The sequence below is a fragment of the Psammomys obesus genome, unplaced genomic scaffold (genome assembly GCF_907164565.1).
Source record: "Psammomys obesus unplaced genomic scaffold, mPsaObe1.curated_primary_1811, whole genome shotgun sequence".
In the NCBI taxonomy this organism is placed as follows: Eukaryota; Metazoa; Chordata; class Mammalia; order Rodentia; family Muridae; genus Psammomys; species Psammomys obesus.
The window spans coordinates 5,805,566-5,824,747 of NW_026585643.1; the positions used below are offsets into that span (position 1 = coordinate 5,805,566).

General features: G+C 43.8%; 1 protein-coding gene across 3 annotated transcripts in view; it reads right to left on the reverse strand.

The window, feature by feature from the left end:
* Atp8a2 (ATPase phospholipid transporting 8A2) overlaps positions 1–19,182 on the reverse strand; it is a 504,296-nt gene that overhangs the window by 361,076 nt on the left and 124,038 nt on the right. For 2 of the 3 annotated variants that reach the window (XM_055617218.1, XM_055617226.1), the window contains exons 8-17: positions 17,893–17,962; positions 16,131–16,258; positions 15,453–15,596; positions 14,557–14,668; positions 8,817–8,982; positions 6,307–6,434; positions 5,028–5,105; positions 3,030–3,118; positions 2,695–2,739; positions 1,058–1,133 (exon numbers count right to left, since the gene is read on the reverse strand). In XM_055617218.1, the coding sequence (XP_055473193.1) occupies positions 1,058–1,133; positions 2,695–2,739; positions 3,030–3,118; positions 5,028–5,105; positions 6,307–6,434; positions 8,817–8,982; positions 14,557–14,668; positions 15,453–15,596; positions 16,131–16,258; positions 17,893–17,962 (1,036 nt within the window). The remainder of the gene's footprint in view (positions 1–1,057; positions 1,134–2,694; positions 2,740–3,029; positions 3,119–5,027; positions 5,106–6,306; positions 6,435–8,816; positions 8,983–14,556; positions 14,669–15,452; positions 15,597–16,130; positions 16,259–17,892; positions 17,963–19,182) is intronic. The other variant, XM_055617234.1, reaches the window with a different exon arrangement.

Below are 19,182 nucleotides of genomic sequence, written 5' to 3' on the forward strand. Positions count from 1 at the left end.
TCCCCTGAGATGACTCTAGTTTGTGTCAAGTTCAAACACACACCAAAACAAAAACTGACCAGCACAACAGGCATAGTGGCCTACAGAGCCTAGTTATTTTCCCCTTTTTCCCCACTGGACACAGTTCTCCTGTCCACAGAACACTCTAAAATTGAGGTCCAAACACAAGGGCATTTCTGATGTGCAAGCAAGATGCCTACTTGGGGGCATCACAGGTGGCTCAGGGGGAGTTCTACCCCAGGGCTGAGCTGTCATGATCGTGGTTTCTACTGACTACTGTTCCAAGTGAGGTGGCCGTCCCCTGCACGGGTACTGCTTTACATACCAAGCGCTGGACCAGATGCCTACAGGGTGCCTGGCACTCCCACTACCTAACTTCTCATACCTCCTCTCACCCTTCACGGCCCCACACCAGGGTCTGGTCCCTAAGAGGAGCTAAGCAAGTTTCTGTAGTGGGCCATCCATTGGCTAAGGGGCTAGGAAGCCTAAGTAGGAGGCCCAGAGGGGAATCTTGCCTTTCCAAAAGGTAGCCCCTTCTTTCAAAAAAGAGCAGAAATAACAGTCAACTGAGGACCCTGAGCTTATTTTAACATCACTGTCTTCAGTGTGACACCATATTTGAGGGATGCTTCACAAGAGAAAATTCATGCCTGGTACTGTAGGCCTAGTGACAAGCCCTTGGCTAGAGATCGCATGGGTCCTAGGGTGAAACCTTCTGTTGTTTGCTGACTGGTCAGGTTGTCAAACTGCCTTCTGAATGTTAGTATTTATAACAAAGACACAATCTGTCCTCTACCTTGGTCAGCGTGAGAGCATAGACTCACAGCTGGACAAAATGCTAAGATATAATGGTTATGGGCACTCATCCCTAAGTGGGTCATCATTGGGGTGCATGAAATGCTGCCTTCTGGAGATGACAAGGATATTTCACTCATGAGTTCACTGCAGCTGCGGTTATCTGCATAAGACTTGTAGAAGATCCAGCCAGCGTAAGTCATATAAAAACAGTGACCCACTAGTAGCCACTCTTTGTCCTAGAGATGAGGGGCACACTTACATGCTGATCCTCAATGTTCTTTAACAGCCTGGGGTCATTAAAGTCACATGAATCACTGGGGCAAGGAGCTATCCGGCTGGAAGGAAGAACAAAGTTCATTCACTCAACTGAAAAGTCCCTGTCCAGATAACTCATACCTAGAAAGAATCTGCCCTCAGAAAGAACCATGAATAAAAACCCATAGACTTAAAATGATATCTTAAATACCTAAACTTTGCTATAAGCAAACCGTGTTATAATTTCTTTATAAATAACAACAAATTTAAAAGGGAAAGAATCTCCAGGTGTGGTGGCGTACACCTTTGATCCCAGCACTTGGGAGGCAGAGGCAGGCAGATCTCTGTGAATCTGAGGCCAGCCTGGTCTACAGTCAAGCCTACACAGAGACCATACAGTGATGCTGAGACTCACAGCCAAACTTTGGGCAGAGCACCAGGAATCATATTGAAGAAGAAGGGGAGTGGAGATAGAGGGACATGGAGAGGACAGGAGCCCCACAAGGAGACCAACAAAGCTAAAGGATCTGAGCCCAGGGGTCCTGCAGAGATTGATGCAACAAACCGAGGACCACGAATTTAGAGGATCTAGACACCCTGCTCAGATGTGGCAGATTGGCAGCTCAGTCTCCATGTGGGTGCCTGAGTGAGGGGAGCAGGGGCTGCCTCTGTCATGAGCTCGGTTGCCTGTTCTTTGATCACTCGCTCCTGGTGATTCGGCCTTGCCAGGCTACAGAGGAAAATGGTCCAGGCAGTCCTGATGACACTTGATAAGCTATGGGCGGATGGCAGAGGAGGAGAACTTCCCTTTTCCATGGACTAGGGAAAGGGGATAAAGGGGGAAAGGGAGGAAGGGTGAGACTGGGAGGAGCTGGGGGAGAGGGCTTCAGTCAGGATATATAGTGAATAAATTGTGGAAAAAAATAATAAAAAGTAACCCTACAGGCAGATGCTGTAGGATTCTGTCTCTGACATTCTGGAGAAAGACAAACTACAGAGACAGAGAGAATCCCAGTGGCCATACAAGGATGGCGTGTCCACGAGAGTGGGTGCTTGGGCACAGCAAAGACTGGGGCAGTGGAAACAGTCCCATGATGCTATGCTGATAGGGATATATCCGTGCACATGTGTTTATGCTCTAGAGTGCTGAGTGACCCTGATGTCAGGTGTGCACTGTGGTGGCCATGAGGTGTCAGTATGGTGCCTGGGTTGTAGTAAGTGCATTGTAGCAGGAACTTGTAGGGAGTTAATGAAGAAAGACAGCCTACCCGAGGGTCATGGTTAAAGTCCATATGCTAAAGAAGGACAGAAAGGGATAAGCACTTCCAAGGGCTGGGAAGCGGGGCTGGGGGGATGGGCTGGCTATACCACAGCCTGCAATTTTTAATTAGTATAAAAATATTATTTTGAAATACAGGAATTAAAAATAAATAAATATTGCGGGTGGCTGGAAATGGGAAGGACTGGACAAGGGACCTGCTGGTGGTGTTAAAAAGCTCTCAGTGTGGGCCTAAGCCACATCTGAATTTAAATCTCATCCTGGCTCTCTTTCAAACCAACATACTCACAATTTATATTTAGATCTAAAACTGTCCTGATGCGTCCCCACCAATGCTGTAAGGCATGCTACACTCCACTTACCAGAAGTCATCTGAGGATGGCTCTCGGGCTAGTTCCGGGAAGTGGCTGGCGAGAGAAAACACAGTGGTCAGGAGACTGATCCAAACACAAGCAATGTGGAATTCGTCCAGTGCGCATACAAACCCACAGGTGCCCTGGGGCCTCTCAGGGCAGTTGAAGAAACAAGTTATATCTTAGCCATTTAAAGATTCACTGGGGAACCCATTAGGTTTTAAACAGTATTTAATAGAAACCACACATCCAAACCCTGAAAATACTTGACAAAAAATAACAAAAACTATGCTTCGTTGGGAGACTAGAAATGAGGTTTCCTGTACAATGAAGAACACACTCACCCATAGGTTACGCCGGCAATGCTACACTTCTTGAAGTTCATAATATTACATGTAAGGGTTCCAGTCTTGTCAGAAAACAGGTATTTCACCTAAGCAAAGAATGAACAAAATGCATATCAGGAGTAATAAGGGCTGCAGAGATGGCTCATAGGGTGACAGCATGGGCTGCTCTTCCAGAGCACCCAGGTTCCGTTCTCAGCAGCCACAGCCATCTGCAACTCCAGTTCCAGGAGATCCAACACACTTTTCTGGGTTGCAGGAGTACTATGCATTATGTGGCATTCACACATACACACAATCAAAACACTCATACACATAAAATAAAATAATTTAAAAAAAACAGTGTAATAAGATGTGAGGATCAAGAAATAAAGTTGTCTGTATGTCTGTAAATCTGCGTGAAATTTAAGTGAGTCCATAAAAATAAACAAGTCAACAATAAATGATGTACTTTAACTCATAGAACCATTCACAAACCTTTTTCTGCTACTATGCTACAACTTGGGTGATAAAGAAAAAGGAAGCTTCCATAATCCCCCACTGTCTACAAGCACCCCACATGTTATTCAGCAATCCAGGGATATTTCATTCTCCCAAGTTCCTTCGTGTTCTCACAGAAGATGCAATTCTTTTTAAGAGTCCACCATCTGGCTAGACTTAAAAATGGCTGGCATGGCCAGATATTTCCAGAGACAAATGCAATAATGGCATTCATATTTTGGCAGTAACCCACAGCTGTCTAATTGAAGTTGAGGCCCAGTCAACAAGATGGATATCATTCCTGGTGCTAAAAACCTATCAAATTACTTGAGATTAGTGAGGTCACAGACCTTAGAAAATAACCTACTACTACCAGACCAGCATATCTCCTGGCTTTTTGGGTTTTTTTTAAAATTTGTTTCTTTCTTTCTTCTTTCTTTTTCTTTCTTTCTATCTTCTTTCTTTCTGTTATTAATCTAGGAATACTAAAAATGTAGCATATTTTTAAAAGATTATCAACATGGTAAAAAGAGAAACCTTATAAAGAATGTCAATTTTGCCATCCCACTCTCGAATTTTAACTTCTCCTTAAGCAAGTCTCCCCCTGCCTTCTCAAGACAAGATATTCTATCCTAGGTACTTTCTTTAGCACCATCGGTCCTTCCATCTTGCTGGGTCATTTCAGTGGCACCTGAGAACAGTTATAGAATTAACCCTGTGAACCGTCAAAGGTAACCCCCGAAAAGCCACATATATAGTTGTCCCTAAATAACCCACAGGGGGAAGTTCTGAAAAATCCTGTGGGTACCAAAATTCTCCAACACTCAAATCCACTACATAAAATGCTAAGTCTTTGCAGAAAACCTACATTCAACCTCCTGTGTGTTTCACCTAATCTTAGATGTGTGTAACACAAACATGACAATAAAAAACGTCATACTAGCTGGGGAACAATGACAAAAATCTTCTGTGTATATTTGGTACAGATGCAACCACTGTAGGCACAATCACATTTTTGAGACAGGGTTTCTCTATGTAGCCTTGGTAGCAACTCAATGAAAGAGGCAACATGATGCATACATGATGCATGCATTTCATAATGCAACATGAAAGTCAAGAGGACACATAGAAATCAAGGTGAAGATACAGAAGTCGCTGATTCTCCAGATTATGTCAAGGATACCTGTCCTTGAAAGGAGCCTCCATGATTTTTGGTTTAGACCAATATCTTACTCTCTTTTTCTTGTCATTGGTCCTGAGAAACACATTTAAAAGGATCCAAAACATTATATTTTTGTACAATGTTCTATACCATTTTTTCCAGATAGATTCTGAGCTAAATGATATATTTGTGTCTCCAAAACCAAATGACAATTGCATTCATTGCCACCTTGCAATCCAGATGTCACAGCCACAATCATGGATAACTATCCCTGCAACACCCCCTCCCAGGAATCCTCTGCTAACACTTGCTGCCTGCTCACACCACTGTCCCCAGAGTCCTAGACAGGCTCTCACCTGCCCAAGCTCTTCATTAAGGTTTGATGTCCTGGCCATTGCAGGAGTGTCATTTTCCATATAATACATATCTGTGTCCTGAAAAAGAAAAGTGGAAAAGAAAAGGGAGGAAAGAAGGGAAGGAAGCCTTTAGTGAGCATGTAATTCTAATATTTCATTAAGATTGACACAGACCCTGGCAACTTAAAATCCTTCCATTTTCATTTAAATGCTAACTTTTACCTTGGGCCAAAATGAAGCTGCAGTTAGGACAGAGAAACCCTGTGACACAATGCCGCCCATGGAACTTAAGTTTGAGTTCAAGGTGCTCATCTCATGCCCTGGCTGTGGGCTGGGTCAGTGCCTCATTCACAGGCTTGTTGTGAAAGTCAAAGTAAAACATACGTGAAAGTGCCTAACGTAGGAGGTTGGAGGCGGGAGGAGAAAGCTGCCAAGCACAGGGCATGATGGCCAGGGCAGTCCCCTAAAAAGGAGAACAACAGAACAAAATAACTGGGCCTAGGGCTCTTTTCTAAGACTTATATTCCATACAAGGACCATTCATGGAGATAACCTAGAATCCCTGCACAGAAGTAGACCGAGGCAGCTCAGTCTCCAAATGGGCTCACTAGTAAGGGGAACAGGGGCTGTCTCTGACATGAACTCAGAGGCTGGCTCTTTGATCACCTCCCCCTGAGGTGGGGCAACCTTACCAGGCCACAGAGGAAGACAATGCAGCCAGTCTTAATAAGATCTGATAGGCTAGGGTCAGAGGGAAGGGGAGGAGGTCTTCCCCTATCAATGGACTGGGGAAGGGGCATGGGAGGAGATGAGGGGGTAAGGGAGGGTAGGATTGGGAGGGGACGAGGGTGGGGCTACAGCTGGGATGCAAAATGAATAAATTGTAATAAATAAAGTTTCAAAGAAAGAAAAACCTCCACCTCAGCCCCTGCAATCCATCCATGGTGACTGTCATGATGAAATCTGTGTAGAATGGACACTTTGGTGGGTCAATGAGAGGCCTTTTCCTTCGCATAAAGGAGACTTGGAAAGCACAGCCATGGTGGCCAGGTGATAAGCACCCACTGAGCACCAGCCCCACCTTCCCCATCCCGGAGGTTACGTCATTGGTTGCCAGTCATCAGTCTGGATGGCTTGATCCCATGACCTAATCGCAAACAGCCTCTGCTATTTCTCTTCTGGGACTCAATGAAGCTACAAGAGCTGGTGGACAGTGCTCGGGAGCAGTGGCCGGCCGACCTCCAGTAGCTCACGCTCCATGCTCTGCTTTGAAACTCACCCAGTTTATGAAGAGGGCTTGCGTGTACTTCACAACCTCCAGTGTCACCAGCAGGCTGATGGGAATCAGATTGTTGTACAAGATGATAAACGTCAGCAGGTTGTAGCCAAAATTATCTGAGCTTGTTTCTGTGGACAAAACCCGAGATAGCCGTACAGCTTTACTTTCTCCCCATTTTGTCATTTGGGATTTGTTTAGAAACGAAATTTGTCAGCCAATAAAACTTAAGAAATCAAAAGCCAGGCGTGTTGGCACATGCCTTTAATCCCAACACATGGGAGGCAGAGGCTATTGGATCTATGTGATTTCAAGGCCAGCCTGGTCTACAAAGTGAGTCCAGGACAACTAGGTCTATGCAGAGAGACCCTATCTCAAAAAAGAAATTAAAGTTTTACGGCTTTTTAACACTAGCCCCCCAAAATGCTTTGTAACACTACATATGATGTCAAGTAGTGACTGTGGTGACTATGCAAAGAAAACCTATCAGCTACAAACAAAAAACAAACAAAAACAAAACCTTTAAAACACTTCATGGTATCAAAGGACAGACTATACAAAGGAAACCTGCAGTAAAATCATCAGAAAGCGGAGAATGTTCTAGTTTGCCAAGAATCCAAAGAAGCCCATAAAAGACAAAAGAGCCTATTCATCCCTATGTAAAATGTTCAGCCAGGACAAAAAAAAACAAAAACAATGAAAAGGAGGTGAAGACAGGACTGAATTTGATAGCAAGTGAATCCAAGCACAGACAGGGACAGAGAAGTGTGAAACGGCTTCTCTGAGCAGGTAAGCACATGGACAGTGTCCTCCTGATCGCCACACAGCCGACAGTGCAGCTTGGCACAACCTGTGCGATTTGTGCCAGGTTCTCCAAGCTGTGTTGATGCCATGTGCTTACTCAGATGACATCATCGTGAAGCTACATTCATAGGAACTGGTCTTCACATCTGAAGCAAGATTTTACAAACCAACACCAACTCAACCGTTGTGCCCATGTTGATAACAGAGCAGCACTGAGCCTGGCACAGGAGCTCACACCTGTGATCCCAGCATTGCAAAGCGAAGGCAGGTGGACTAGGAATCTGAGGCTAGCCTTGACTATATACTGAGTTCAAGGCCAGCCTCGGCCACATGAGCCCTTGTTTAAAAGCAAACAAAAAATGGGCAACAAGAGTTTTCCTGTTCATTTCAAACCCTCAGATTTTTGTGTTTAAAGAAACTGGAAAAGTAAAATCATGTCTAAATCAATTTAAAATTAATCAAGAAGTATGAACAACAATAATGCCAAGGCAATATCCGAAAGTTTTGAGATTTATCATGAAATTTTTGTCACTAAATTCTATATATATTTTTTGACTTGCTGAGATCAGAGACTGGCCAACCTTCCCTCTACTCCCTAGCCATCACCCCAAAGAAACAAAATGAGACAGAGCCATCAAAATCAAGTTAAGTATCTAGAAACAGATCGAATGCATGTATCAAGAGAATGTGCCAAATCCTGTAAGGACCACTGGGACCATTATTCCATTCACAGGCCACTGTCATGTCCCCACTCTAGGGGTTGGTAGTGGCTATCAGGATAACCGCCATCCCTTAAGCTCAGCTGCAGACATTCTCCCTCAGGGTAGGACAGGAACTCCACAGTAACTCATATCATATGAATGCAGTATGAAAAAGGCTATCCATACTATTCCATGTACTATCAAAAGCAACTGCTCTCAGTGGCTAATGGTCAGGGAAGGCTAATGCTCCCACATAGTAGTAGAGAGGAACAGAAAACTGGCTTGGAATTTAGCAGAGTTATTCACAAAAGGGTTACCAGGGAAGTCCTGCCAAGAGCTCATCCTGACCAGCACAGAAGGCCTTGTCTATGTATAATCTAGATTCCAGTACAGTGAGCAAGAAGACAGTGGGGTGGATGAAGCAAGGAGATAATACTAGCTAGGAACTCATCCACAGGGAGAAATAAAGACAACCAGAAATGTGTACAAGCAGGTTAACAGAAACAAGCTCACAGGCATTTCTCTTTTCTTTTCTTTTCTTTTCTTTTCTTTTCTTTTCTTTTCTTTTAGCTCTTTAAGAGATCTGAGATTATACAGAGCAGTAATTGTAATGCTATATGGTTAGGCTGACAGTACATATATGCATTGTCAAAAATAGCACTAACGGGGAAGCGCATGGAGGCGTGCTGGTCTGATGCTTATGAAATAAGTTACTAGTTATACAAAGGGGTTCTCATGTTGTCATGCCTAGAGCGACCATAAGAAAGTATCTTTAAAAATAACTGAGAAACACTCATTTGACCATTAAAAAAAGTCACCCAGATACACCCACCTTCTCTACATCTTGTTATTCCTAATATGCTCTCTCTCCAAAAAGGCCTGGCTAGGCAGGGTGGCCATGGGGAACAAAACGAGGGAGGGCATGGTTACCACTCACAAACACTACATGTAAGGATCTTCCAAGAGGTTTAACCCACGGCAGTGACCAACAGCCACCCTAGCACTCACCCATCTTCTTTATGTACCAACTCTTTCCGCCATGAGATCCATTCCAAAACAGGGCCCCCACTGAGCTCACCAGCGCCATAACCAGGAGGATGCCAAACAGCACCAGGATCTGCACATTGGTTACCTTCTCAACGTTCGACCTCTTGAGAGGCGCTTTTGTTGAATTCTGTAAACCAGTACTAAAAGTCAGTAACCATCACAGAACAGGCTAGGGGTGGGGGCAAGCAGAAATGGGGTAAGACAACCACATTCAATGATGGAAATGAAAAAGTCTATTTGTCTTCCAAATAAATGATAGAATTAAAAAGTGCATCATACTCTTGAGTAAACAGACCAGTTTTTAAAAGACATTTTCCAGTTTAAAGAACTCACCTGTCATGGTTTGAATAAGAATGGCTCATATTTGAATGCTTAGTCACTTGAAGTGGCACTATTTGATAGGATTAGAAGGATTAAGAGGTGTGGCATTGTAGGAGGAAGTGTGTCACTATAGGTGTACTGTAAGGTTTCAAAAGCCCATGCTAAGCCCAGTCTCTCTCTCTCCCCTCTTTCTTCTCTCTCTCACTCTCTTCTCTCTCTCTCTCTGTCTGTCTGCCTACTGATTGGGAGGTAGCTACTGCCTCAGTGTCTACCTGTATGCCTGCATAGTCCCCACCATGATGACAATGTGCTAAACCTCAGAAACTGTCAGGAAGGAAGCCCCCAATTAAATGCTTTTTCTTAAAACGGTTGCCTTGGTCATAATGTCTCTCCACAGCAATAGATCACTTTCTAGGACAACACCCCCAACTCTGCATGATCTATCCTGTACTCTTATTTACACCATAGCACAACATCAGCTACTTTCACAGACACAGCGGGGGCTAGATAATGTAAATCTGGTTTAAAAGCAACCAACACACTGCTATTTCTTCATCATAAAAACCTAAGGAGAAGTCCAAGGCAATCATTTAGCTCTGTAATAAATGTAATAGAGATTTTTTTTTAAGTATTCATGTTCCTTCCAGTAGGAAGGAATAAAAAAGAGAGAGACTCAAATACAAATGCCTCAATAAAACAAAGAGAGAACACGGGTAGGTGTCAAGGTGAGTGAACAAAAGGCTCACTTGAAGAGCTCCAGGAAGGAAGGGCCTTGAAGGCAGGAGGTAACCAGAAAGGCAGACAGAGGACAGAGCCCCGCTCCTGGGAGAAACAACTCAGTTGGGACCTGGGTGTCCAGCGATGTTTTATCACTCACTGCATCTCCCGTGGAAGACGTGAGACCGCCTCCTCTCAGCACTGGGAAAGTCTGTTATCTCCTATCAGCAAGATGGTTATACACCTGAGGCCATTTTATGAAAGAAATTGTCCCCATCAAAGGACTTCACAGAGGTGACTAGGGACTTTGATATGAGCAGATTATCCTGAAACTTCCTACGTGAGCTCAGTACTGCACAGTGACTCTCACATCCCAGCATCACCCACATCTTTCTGACCTCCATTGCAGACCCAGAAATTCTGTCTACTGTGAGCACCATGGATTTCACTGGGGGTCGGGATGTTGGGAAACAATTACACTGGGAGCTTTGTCCTTTTTTTTTTTTTTTCCTGCTCTGTTGTTAGTTCACTAAATTGTCTTTTATGGACTTTGAAGAAAAGTCCTCCAGGGTCAAGATGAAAATTTGTTAGCAAAGGCCATTTTACAATCAGCCAGGCACCACAGGACAGCTACCTAGACAGCACATCCACATCTGGCCTCATGCTGAGAGCCAGGAACCATTCTGCTGCAAGATTGATTATTCCAATCCTTTAAACACTGAAGACATTCCTACTGTGTTTAATTAAGAGTAGTTAAATTTTCAGGAAGGAAGAAAATGACAAAAGCTTTCATTTCTGTGAGGCCATCAGGTAGTTGAAGTGGTTGAAATCCTGCCAGTCACTAGAGTTAGGAAAACAAGAGTTTTCATCTGACACAAGGGAATGGCCTAAACTCCAGGCTATAACATGTGCCCAGCATGGAAAGCCAAGCTTGGCACACTCCCTTTTACAAACATTTCCACTTGCAACAATGAGTTTTTAGTGCTCAATTCCTACTAGAACAGTAAGTTCTTTTTATAAAATTCTTAAAGGACACTATTACTTTGATGCCTGGGTCCACAATAAAAATGGGTCAAACTGTAAAATTTTGAAAATGCTGGAATCTGACCTGAATTGTATACATCTTATCCTTCCTGAGAAAGCAAACATCAGAGTAAGCCTGGAATGTGTCAATCTGGATTTCAGCCCAGTCCTCCCTCAACTTTTCAGATTTGTAAGCTGAACTGGGGTAAATTTGATTTAGTTTCTCCACCAGTACTGGGGGTAGAGAGATGGCCCAGTGGTTAGGAGCACTGACTGTTCTGGTAGGAGACCTAGGTTCAATTCCCAGCACCCACGTCATGGCTCACAAGCAGCTGTAACACCAGTTCCAGGAAAACTGACACTTGGCTTCTGTCCTCTGGCCTCTGCAGGCACCATACACTTATGGTGCACAGAAACTCATTCATGCAAAACACCTATACAGTTTAGATAAAACTAAACACTTAACTAATAGAAGCACCTTCCTCGTGCCAAGGAATAAATGAATCCATGTATGTAACAAAACAATGTATGCTTTGTTAAAACCAATGTGTCCGATAATTATTGATTACCTCTTTTCCATTAACTCAACCAACGGAAAGGAGCTGAGTGTTCGCTGTGTGCACCTACACTAAGCATGGCCTGAGGGAGCTCTGACAAGTGAAAGGTACACAGTGGAAGCTGAGAATCCTGGGGCCATCCAGTTTTGCCTCCGCAGTCACAAACACCAGTGTAAACACAGTGGCATTTCATGGACAGAATGGCTTCCAGCTGTGTATGTTATTTTATGCTCCTTTTGAAATCTCATTGTTCATGTTGTTTCAGCGCTCAGGCACAGCAAGTCTAGCACAGATGTTTCTGGCATTACCCATCACTGTCTATATGTCACGGGCAGTAAATCTTGCCAAGGTTTGTCACACAGGGAGCAGGAAAAGTGCCTCCCATGCTCTAAGGCTGCAAGTGGCAGGAGCTCACTATGCCCACTAAAGACATGATGGGATGTTCAGATGCAAATTACACTTGGCCTGAGCCCCAAAGCTATAATACTAATATATGATCTAGAAAAACAACATCATAACCCTGAAAAGTCACTCAGGATACAAGGGAACCTGGAGAAAGCTTGACTTTCTTAATAAGCACGATCCAAAAACTTAGCTTGGGGCTCCATCCAAATCTGAGCTACCCACCCACAGTCTCCTTACCACTTCATTACAAAAACACAGAAGCCGTGTGGGTTCTGTGGGTTTGCTCTGAGGGTTTGCTGTGGCTACTGGTAATGGGCTGTGAACATTCGGGGCTGCTCAAGAGGCGACAGAGCGTGAAACGGCCTGTCAAGATGGTCTTTGTATGCAGACTGGCAGAGACAATGAATTTTAAGTGTTCCAATCCTGTGGATGGCTGAGGCTGAGCAGGAAAGTCAATCAGACACATCTCAGACAGGCTGAACAATTTTCCTCCACTCAAGAGCTGCCGTGGCAGTCACTGACAGGCATTTTTCTACTTGCTATGAAGTGCCCCCCCCACCAAAAAAACACACCTAAGAATATTCTTCTGAGTCCAGAGGCCTCCCCTGTCATGCCCAAAATGATGTGTATTTTCCCCCATGCTTCTGAATCTCTCCTCCTGACACTCCTCTTACCCAGCTGAGGACATATGACACCCCAAATTCAGACTCCTCGCCCCAAAACGAGATGCTTCAGTAAGACTCGTCTGGGTAGCTCTCCTGGATATACGATTAAAACTTTGTAGTATTTCTTGAGTCTTTGTTCCTCTAAGTCCATGACGATTGGATATTTATCTTCTTCCCTTCCCCTGGCAGGTCACATCCCCGGCCTCCCCAACACCGAAGACTAGAGAAACTGGCTCATGGAATTCTCCTCTGCTCCAGCCCCATTTTTAGTCTACCTTCACAACCCCAGCCCATCATCTGCCTTAAGCTCTGAGCCTTTCTACTCAGCATCAAGGGACTTGGCACTGTTGGACCTTGAGCTTCCACAGCCGTGGATCAGCCCCAGATCTTCCAACATATACCCCCCCCATCAGAAACTCAGGCGTGGGTACTGTAGACCCACAGCCACCTGCCCCTCAACAACTCCAAGGATCTTTTTCAATTTCAGGAACTCTCACAGTCCTCTAATGTAGATTTCTTCCATGTCTTCATTGCACTAACTAGCATGCTAAGCCTGGGATTGGAGACTCTTGCATACACATCCACAGAACTTTATAATGGCATAGTTTACAATAAGTACATCCCTTCTTTCTATATTTTCCATATTACTCCTTTACTCACCTGGCCCCCAAAGGTAAAGATTTAGCCTTTTTGCTAATGTACCCAGAAGGCTTAGCACCAGACTCAATATTTTTCAACAAAGATATAATACAAATATGACTTTGGAAGTTACACAAAATAGCAGAAACCCCAACTCTCTTTAATAGATATAATTAACAAAACACAGTGACATTATATATTAATTTCCTCTGATACAAAACATTTCATCTTGAAAGGAAGCTTATTAAAACACAGGATGTTCTAAGAAGTAAAATATACCACCCTGCAAGGAAGCGCAGGAAATAAACAACCCAAAGGCCCCAGGAAGTCCCTGAAACTGATCAGATTCACTAGGCCATTCTTTTCCCAAGAATCTATGAACAGTAATGACTGCTGAGAGATACTTGTAGCCCATTCAGCTGCTTAGAAGACCCTCAGACCAACTGAGCTGCTTGGAAAAAGCAGAGACCTGGAAGAGGCACATGCCAATTACGCTGCCTGGAGAGGACAGAATCTGACCTGCCAAGCCGCCTGCAGGCTGTACACTCCAGCTTTTCATATTTTGTTAGCCATCACCCATGCTGGGTGTTTGGTGATGCAGCTGTCTTTGAGTCATTTCTGCTCTTCTGAGTAACCCTCACCCATATTCGTATAAGTGACCCCCAAAAACCTCACTGATTCACCAAGTTGGACTTTGGTGGTATCTGTACTTTGGTTTGTCATCAGTTCCCTGTCAGAGGGGAATAGAGGTTTCTTCATGTTTCTCCAGCAATAGCGGCACACAACAAATGTCGAAAGCCATCCGAAGAATGTAAGAAATAACAGCGAGGCACTGATTTATGCAGAAGTCCCAAAGACCTCTGGCCAAATATGTCACAATGTAAATACGGGCTGTAAGTCTAGATACAAAATTTGAGAAAAAGTACTAACAGTGAAAAAGAGAAAAATTATTTTCAATTAGTACTGTTTGTTTGGTATATGAAGAATAAATACTTGTTCAAAGTCTCTTGCTTTTAAAAGACTTAGAATAATGAGAGTTTACTCTAACACCCTAGTTAGTGGTATTCAGAGGGCAAATAGAGAAAATTTTAGAGGTTAATTGAGTCCTCCTCACATCCAGAAGACAAAGTTAGAGCCAGATGTCCCTCTTGAACATAGACCTTTACATTCAGGGAGACTGTCGCCAAGGATGTGACAACAAAGGGCCAGAGAGAATCGCAGAAGGAACTAAAACAGTCACCTTTCACCAAATGTACATCCTCAATAAACCTGAGCTTCCTGTCTGTACTTCCCACCCTCGAGGAAAGCAGACAAGGGGAGAAATAGACAAAGAAGCAACTAGAGCCGGCACAACTGTCCGGAGAAGTGTTTTACCTGCATGAGTTTGCTGTCGTGTCCGGTGTATACAACAACGCCAAAGACCCACTGGGTGTTCCTGAGCTGCGTGCCTCTCAGCAAGAGCTGCTCAGGCCCGAGGGCCACGGAGCTAAAACAAGGAAAACATGCACATGTTGATAATCTGTCAAACACATATGCACTTTCCCTTACGTAAACCCAAAATAAACCAAAGGCTCCAACCAGTCAAATCTGTCAGTTTATTCTTTGCTTCATCTACCTATCTGCCCTCCCTGCCAGAATATCTGCTTTATTCATTCCTCACTATAGAAGGGGATGGGTATTTCTTTCTATAAAATGTCAGAGAGGATTATGTCTCATAATCCTATTGTGCAACTCAACACTGAGAAAGGGAATGCTAAAAAGCCACAAGCTTTTTCGTTTCTGAAAACTGATTTACTTTATAGACTATGAAAGAAAAAAAAAAAGCATCAGTAAACTCGTATCTAATGGCAAAGCGATTAGATGATCTCCGAGGGGTTGATTACAGATGGGGCACACACTGGATGGCGGAACACCAAATGGCAGCCGAGAAGCAGGGGCATGCTTGGTTATCACACTGAGCATCTGTTGGGTGCTAATATTTGGTCGCCCGTCGCCCCCAGTCAAGAACTATTTAAAGGATGGCGAAGAGCCCAGACAGTGAACTGTGGAGTATCAGCAGGTAGACCACATGTCAGCATCATGACAAAAGACAGCCTCAGACAGTAAGTCATTTAGTGTGTGTGTGTGTGTGTGTGTGTGTGTGTGTGTTATCTACATGTTTGTGTGTGTGCACACATGCAAGAAGCCAGAGGTCAACATCATTTGTCTTTCCACCTTATTTTCAAGACACAGTCTCTCCCTCTGACTGACTCAGCTGCTAGCCAGCGGACCTCAGGGATCTGCCAATCTGCACTTCCCCAGGACTGGAGGTGCTCTCATGTAGGTGCTGGGAGTCCAAACCAAGGCTCTCATGCTCGTAGAAGAGGCATTTCACTGCCTGTGTAATATTCACAGCCCCCATCTCATTCCACTTCCTACAAACAAGCAGAGTCGTGGTGAGGCTCGCTGGTGAAGTGCGGATCTGGCATGTGCAAGGCCCCTGCAATGCACAGCACTGCGAAAATAAATAGATAAATAAACAGATAAACAGATAGCTAGATCATAAATAGAAACAATTCTTCTTTAGAAGAAAGCTATCAAGAAACTATCTGTTCCCCGCAGGTTGAATACATATCAGATACCTCCCTGCTGCTTTCCTGAACCATTTAACGCAACCTGAACTATTTATTTGGCCTTGCGAGTCACCCTCACCCACTTTCTATGAACCCCATATGAGGTCTTTGGCTTGTTTCTTTTCCAAAGTCTCTTCTTCAATGTCAGGGAAGTTTTAAATGAATTCAAAGGGCATTTCAGTCTCTCAGAGCTGAGCTAAACAGGAAGAAATCTCTATTTTCAAACACTACGAAACTAGAATTTTCCAAAGCTCCAGGAATTCTTGGCCACATTTTTCTTTAAAGGAGGCAGGGCAGATGGAGAGGAGAGATAACTAAGAAAAGGAGATGCGAAACCTCTTCCCATCCAAGTGCAAGTTGCCAGTGAAGTCGTAGAGGTGGCGATTGGGCCCTTCACACTCTATCCTTCCCGACAGCTTCATCAGCACTTCCCTTGTCTGCATGTCGGTCGTGTGGCTCAAGCCCTGAAACGAACCATAAGCCAACAGAGAAGATCACACACTGCCCTCCGTGCATCAGAGACAGCATGTCAATCACCGGGACATAATGAGCTGCCTGCCATACGATAATCTGATAAGTCATACAGCTTCTCAAGTCTGCACACAGCCTGACACACAGACGTCAAAAGATTTCAGTGGTGAAGAGGAAGATCCCATGCCTGCGAGAAACAGCCTTATTCAAGCCACAGTCGCGGCACTGAAATATGCAACAGAAAGTAGCGCCGCTGCTGTTGTGTGTGACGCTGATCAGAATCAGAAGAGTCCTTTAATATTCTGCAGTATATCCTATTCATTACACTGAAAACTTCTAATGCTTTATTCTGAGTATTTCCTAACAAAATAGTTTGATGAACCTCATCAATGCTTCTTCAAAATAAATAAATAAAGTTAGACCAACTGCCTATTAGGAAAAAGGAAGATATATGAGCTGAATTATTAAATTCAGTTTTATGAAGCAAAAAATAAAAAATTTTAAAAAATAAATAAAAAATCCCAGGAAGGTTAAATGCTTTGGATTTTTATTCATGAAAGACTGTTCTTTATATTATAATACAATGTGGTGAGAAGAGTTTTTATTATTATTTGTTTTGTGCTAAATTTATTCCTGTGCCATAGGGTTTTTTTTTTTAACTGAAAATTTTTTCATGCAATATATTTGATCATGCTTTCTTCCCTCTCCCAACGTTTCTCCCAGGATGTCTTTTCTTTCTGAACAGCTTCCCTCTTCTGGCTTCGGAACAATGTTTCATTTTCAGAGGAGATAAGCCTGGTGCCGCAGAGCCGCTCTGCTGAGGTTAGCTCAACCAAGAGCGCTGTAAATGTGGTGGCCCGTCTGGAGCTGTCCAGACTAGAGAATCTACATCAAACTTCTGTTGGGCATTACTCTGTATTTTTCAGCATGGGCAGCAGAAATGTAGCACTCCTTTTCAGTCACTGGAGCCCACTGTCTGGCCTGAGCACACCTACCAACCTCACCATTGTGATACCTGAATGTCACACAATACGTCCTTAAACATCTTTCAGATATTATGTAGCCCTTCAGATATACAGAGTCTCTGAGGCCTGGGCAGTTTCCTAAGCATTCTTAAAATGAACACAATGATCGAACCTGTTTCTTTGCATGGTTTACAGGGTCTTTTGGGTCAAGATGGTAGTGAACCATTTTCACAGGTGATCCCATGAGGCTTATGGGAAGAGTGGTAGGAATAGTTCAAGTATATCTAATGCTTGACTTTCCATTATTAGCATAATAGCTCCAACAGGAGATGCAAATGCAGGCATTTGCATTTTTCTGCTTCATAAGCCCAGACAGCTGCGGTCTTCCTGTTGCCCCTGTCCTAAGCGCGGTGGGCAGAACTTAGGGAGAGACAAATGAGCCATGATACACTGGGCTGAGGAGCCTCACTTTTCTAAATTCCTTGGCCTCCTCAACAAGTTTCCCTCATCATTGGAAGCACAATCTTCTGCAGATTCCACTGGGGTTTAACGTATCATGGCCAAACAACTTTTTCTGTACAAGGCACATGGTGGAAATTTGTATCACATATTAATTGGCAGCCTGGTTTCCTGTACCATCGTGAGTCAGGAAGTAGCTTTACCTGCCGTATTTTAAGGTTCGTCTCCCCATCGAGGTTAGCGGTTTCAACATAGCACATCCCCTGAGGCTCACTATGAAGAAGGGGGAAAGGCCAAGGTTAGTATCTCTCCACAAAGTTCCAGCTCATGAAACCTGTGATGTAGAAACTGTGTCTGGTGGTAGCCCTTTAAACACACTGTTACACTCTTGTAATAACAGCAACTGATGAGAGAGGTCGCTACACACTCATCTTTGGAGCTCAACACCAATAATCCAGTTTCAGCTCCACATGCTTGCTCTTGACTAGACACAGACAGAGTGGATGAGACAGGGGGCAGGCCTTTGTTCTAGAATAGGAATAAAACCCACTCACTGAGGACCTTCCTGCCCCTGACCAAAAGTGTTACCTTTGCACAAACACATCTTTTGAAGAAAATTAGCACCATAGGAGTTAAAAGAAAAGGCACAAACCTGGTAGGCCTTTGGTTCCCCACGTGTCACAGTATCAAAAGACACCTCTTTCATCAATTTTCAGAACAGAGTGGATGTGGGTACCGCATACACTACAGTCCCACCTCCAACCTTCCGGTTTAAGTCAGTCAGTGGGGTTAGTGCTCAAGAAAGGACTCTGCATTCTACTGGCTGACTTTACCCCCCCCTGATGATACTTCTAGGGAACATATAGCCCTGTAAGGATGTTTAATCTCTCTGTGCCTTGGTTTTCCCATATACCGATATGAAAAGCATCAGGGGTTAAGAGCTGCTGACAAGCTGCTGGCACACAGCACCCAGATGCAAGGAACACCCAAACCCGCTGTTAGCCCAGCAAAGCATCCATGGGAAGCCAGCTGCTGGCTGGACGGACCAAGAACGTGCTGAAGTCTCACTGTGCTGTCTCCTGGGGGTCACTGAACATGAGCTCCCTTTAATCAGTACCTTGAGTCTCTGGGAGCTAAAGCTTAAAACCAGCAAAACAGGTTCTACAAATTCAAGAGAATGAACAAAAATCAAAACAAAACATACAAACAAAAAAACAATTAAGGGTCACAGCAGGAGAAGGTGATCGACAAGGGTCCAGGCTGAGTATCTCTAACTTATCCAAAATGCTTGAAGCTACAAATGATCCCAATTTTTCTATCTTTTCAGATTTTTAAAAATTCACATAGACTTTAACAACTGAACATCGCAACTCTCAAAATGCTCCAAAATTCAAAACTATATTTTATTAGGGTGCTCTGCTTGTAAAGAGAGAACAGGATGGTGGGAGGAGAATTCATGGAATAGAAAAGATGAACCAAGATTTCTGCATCTG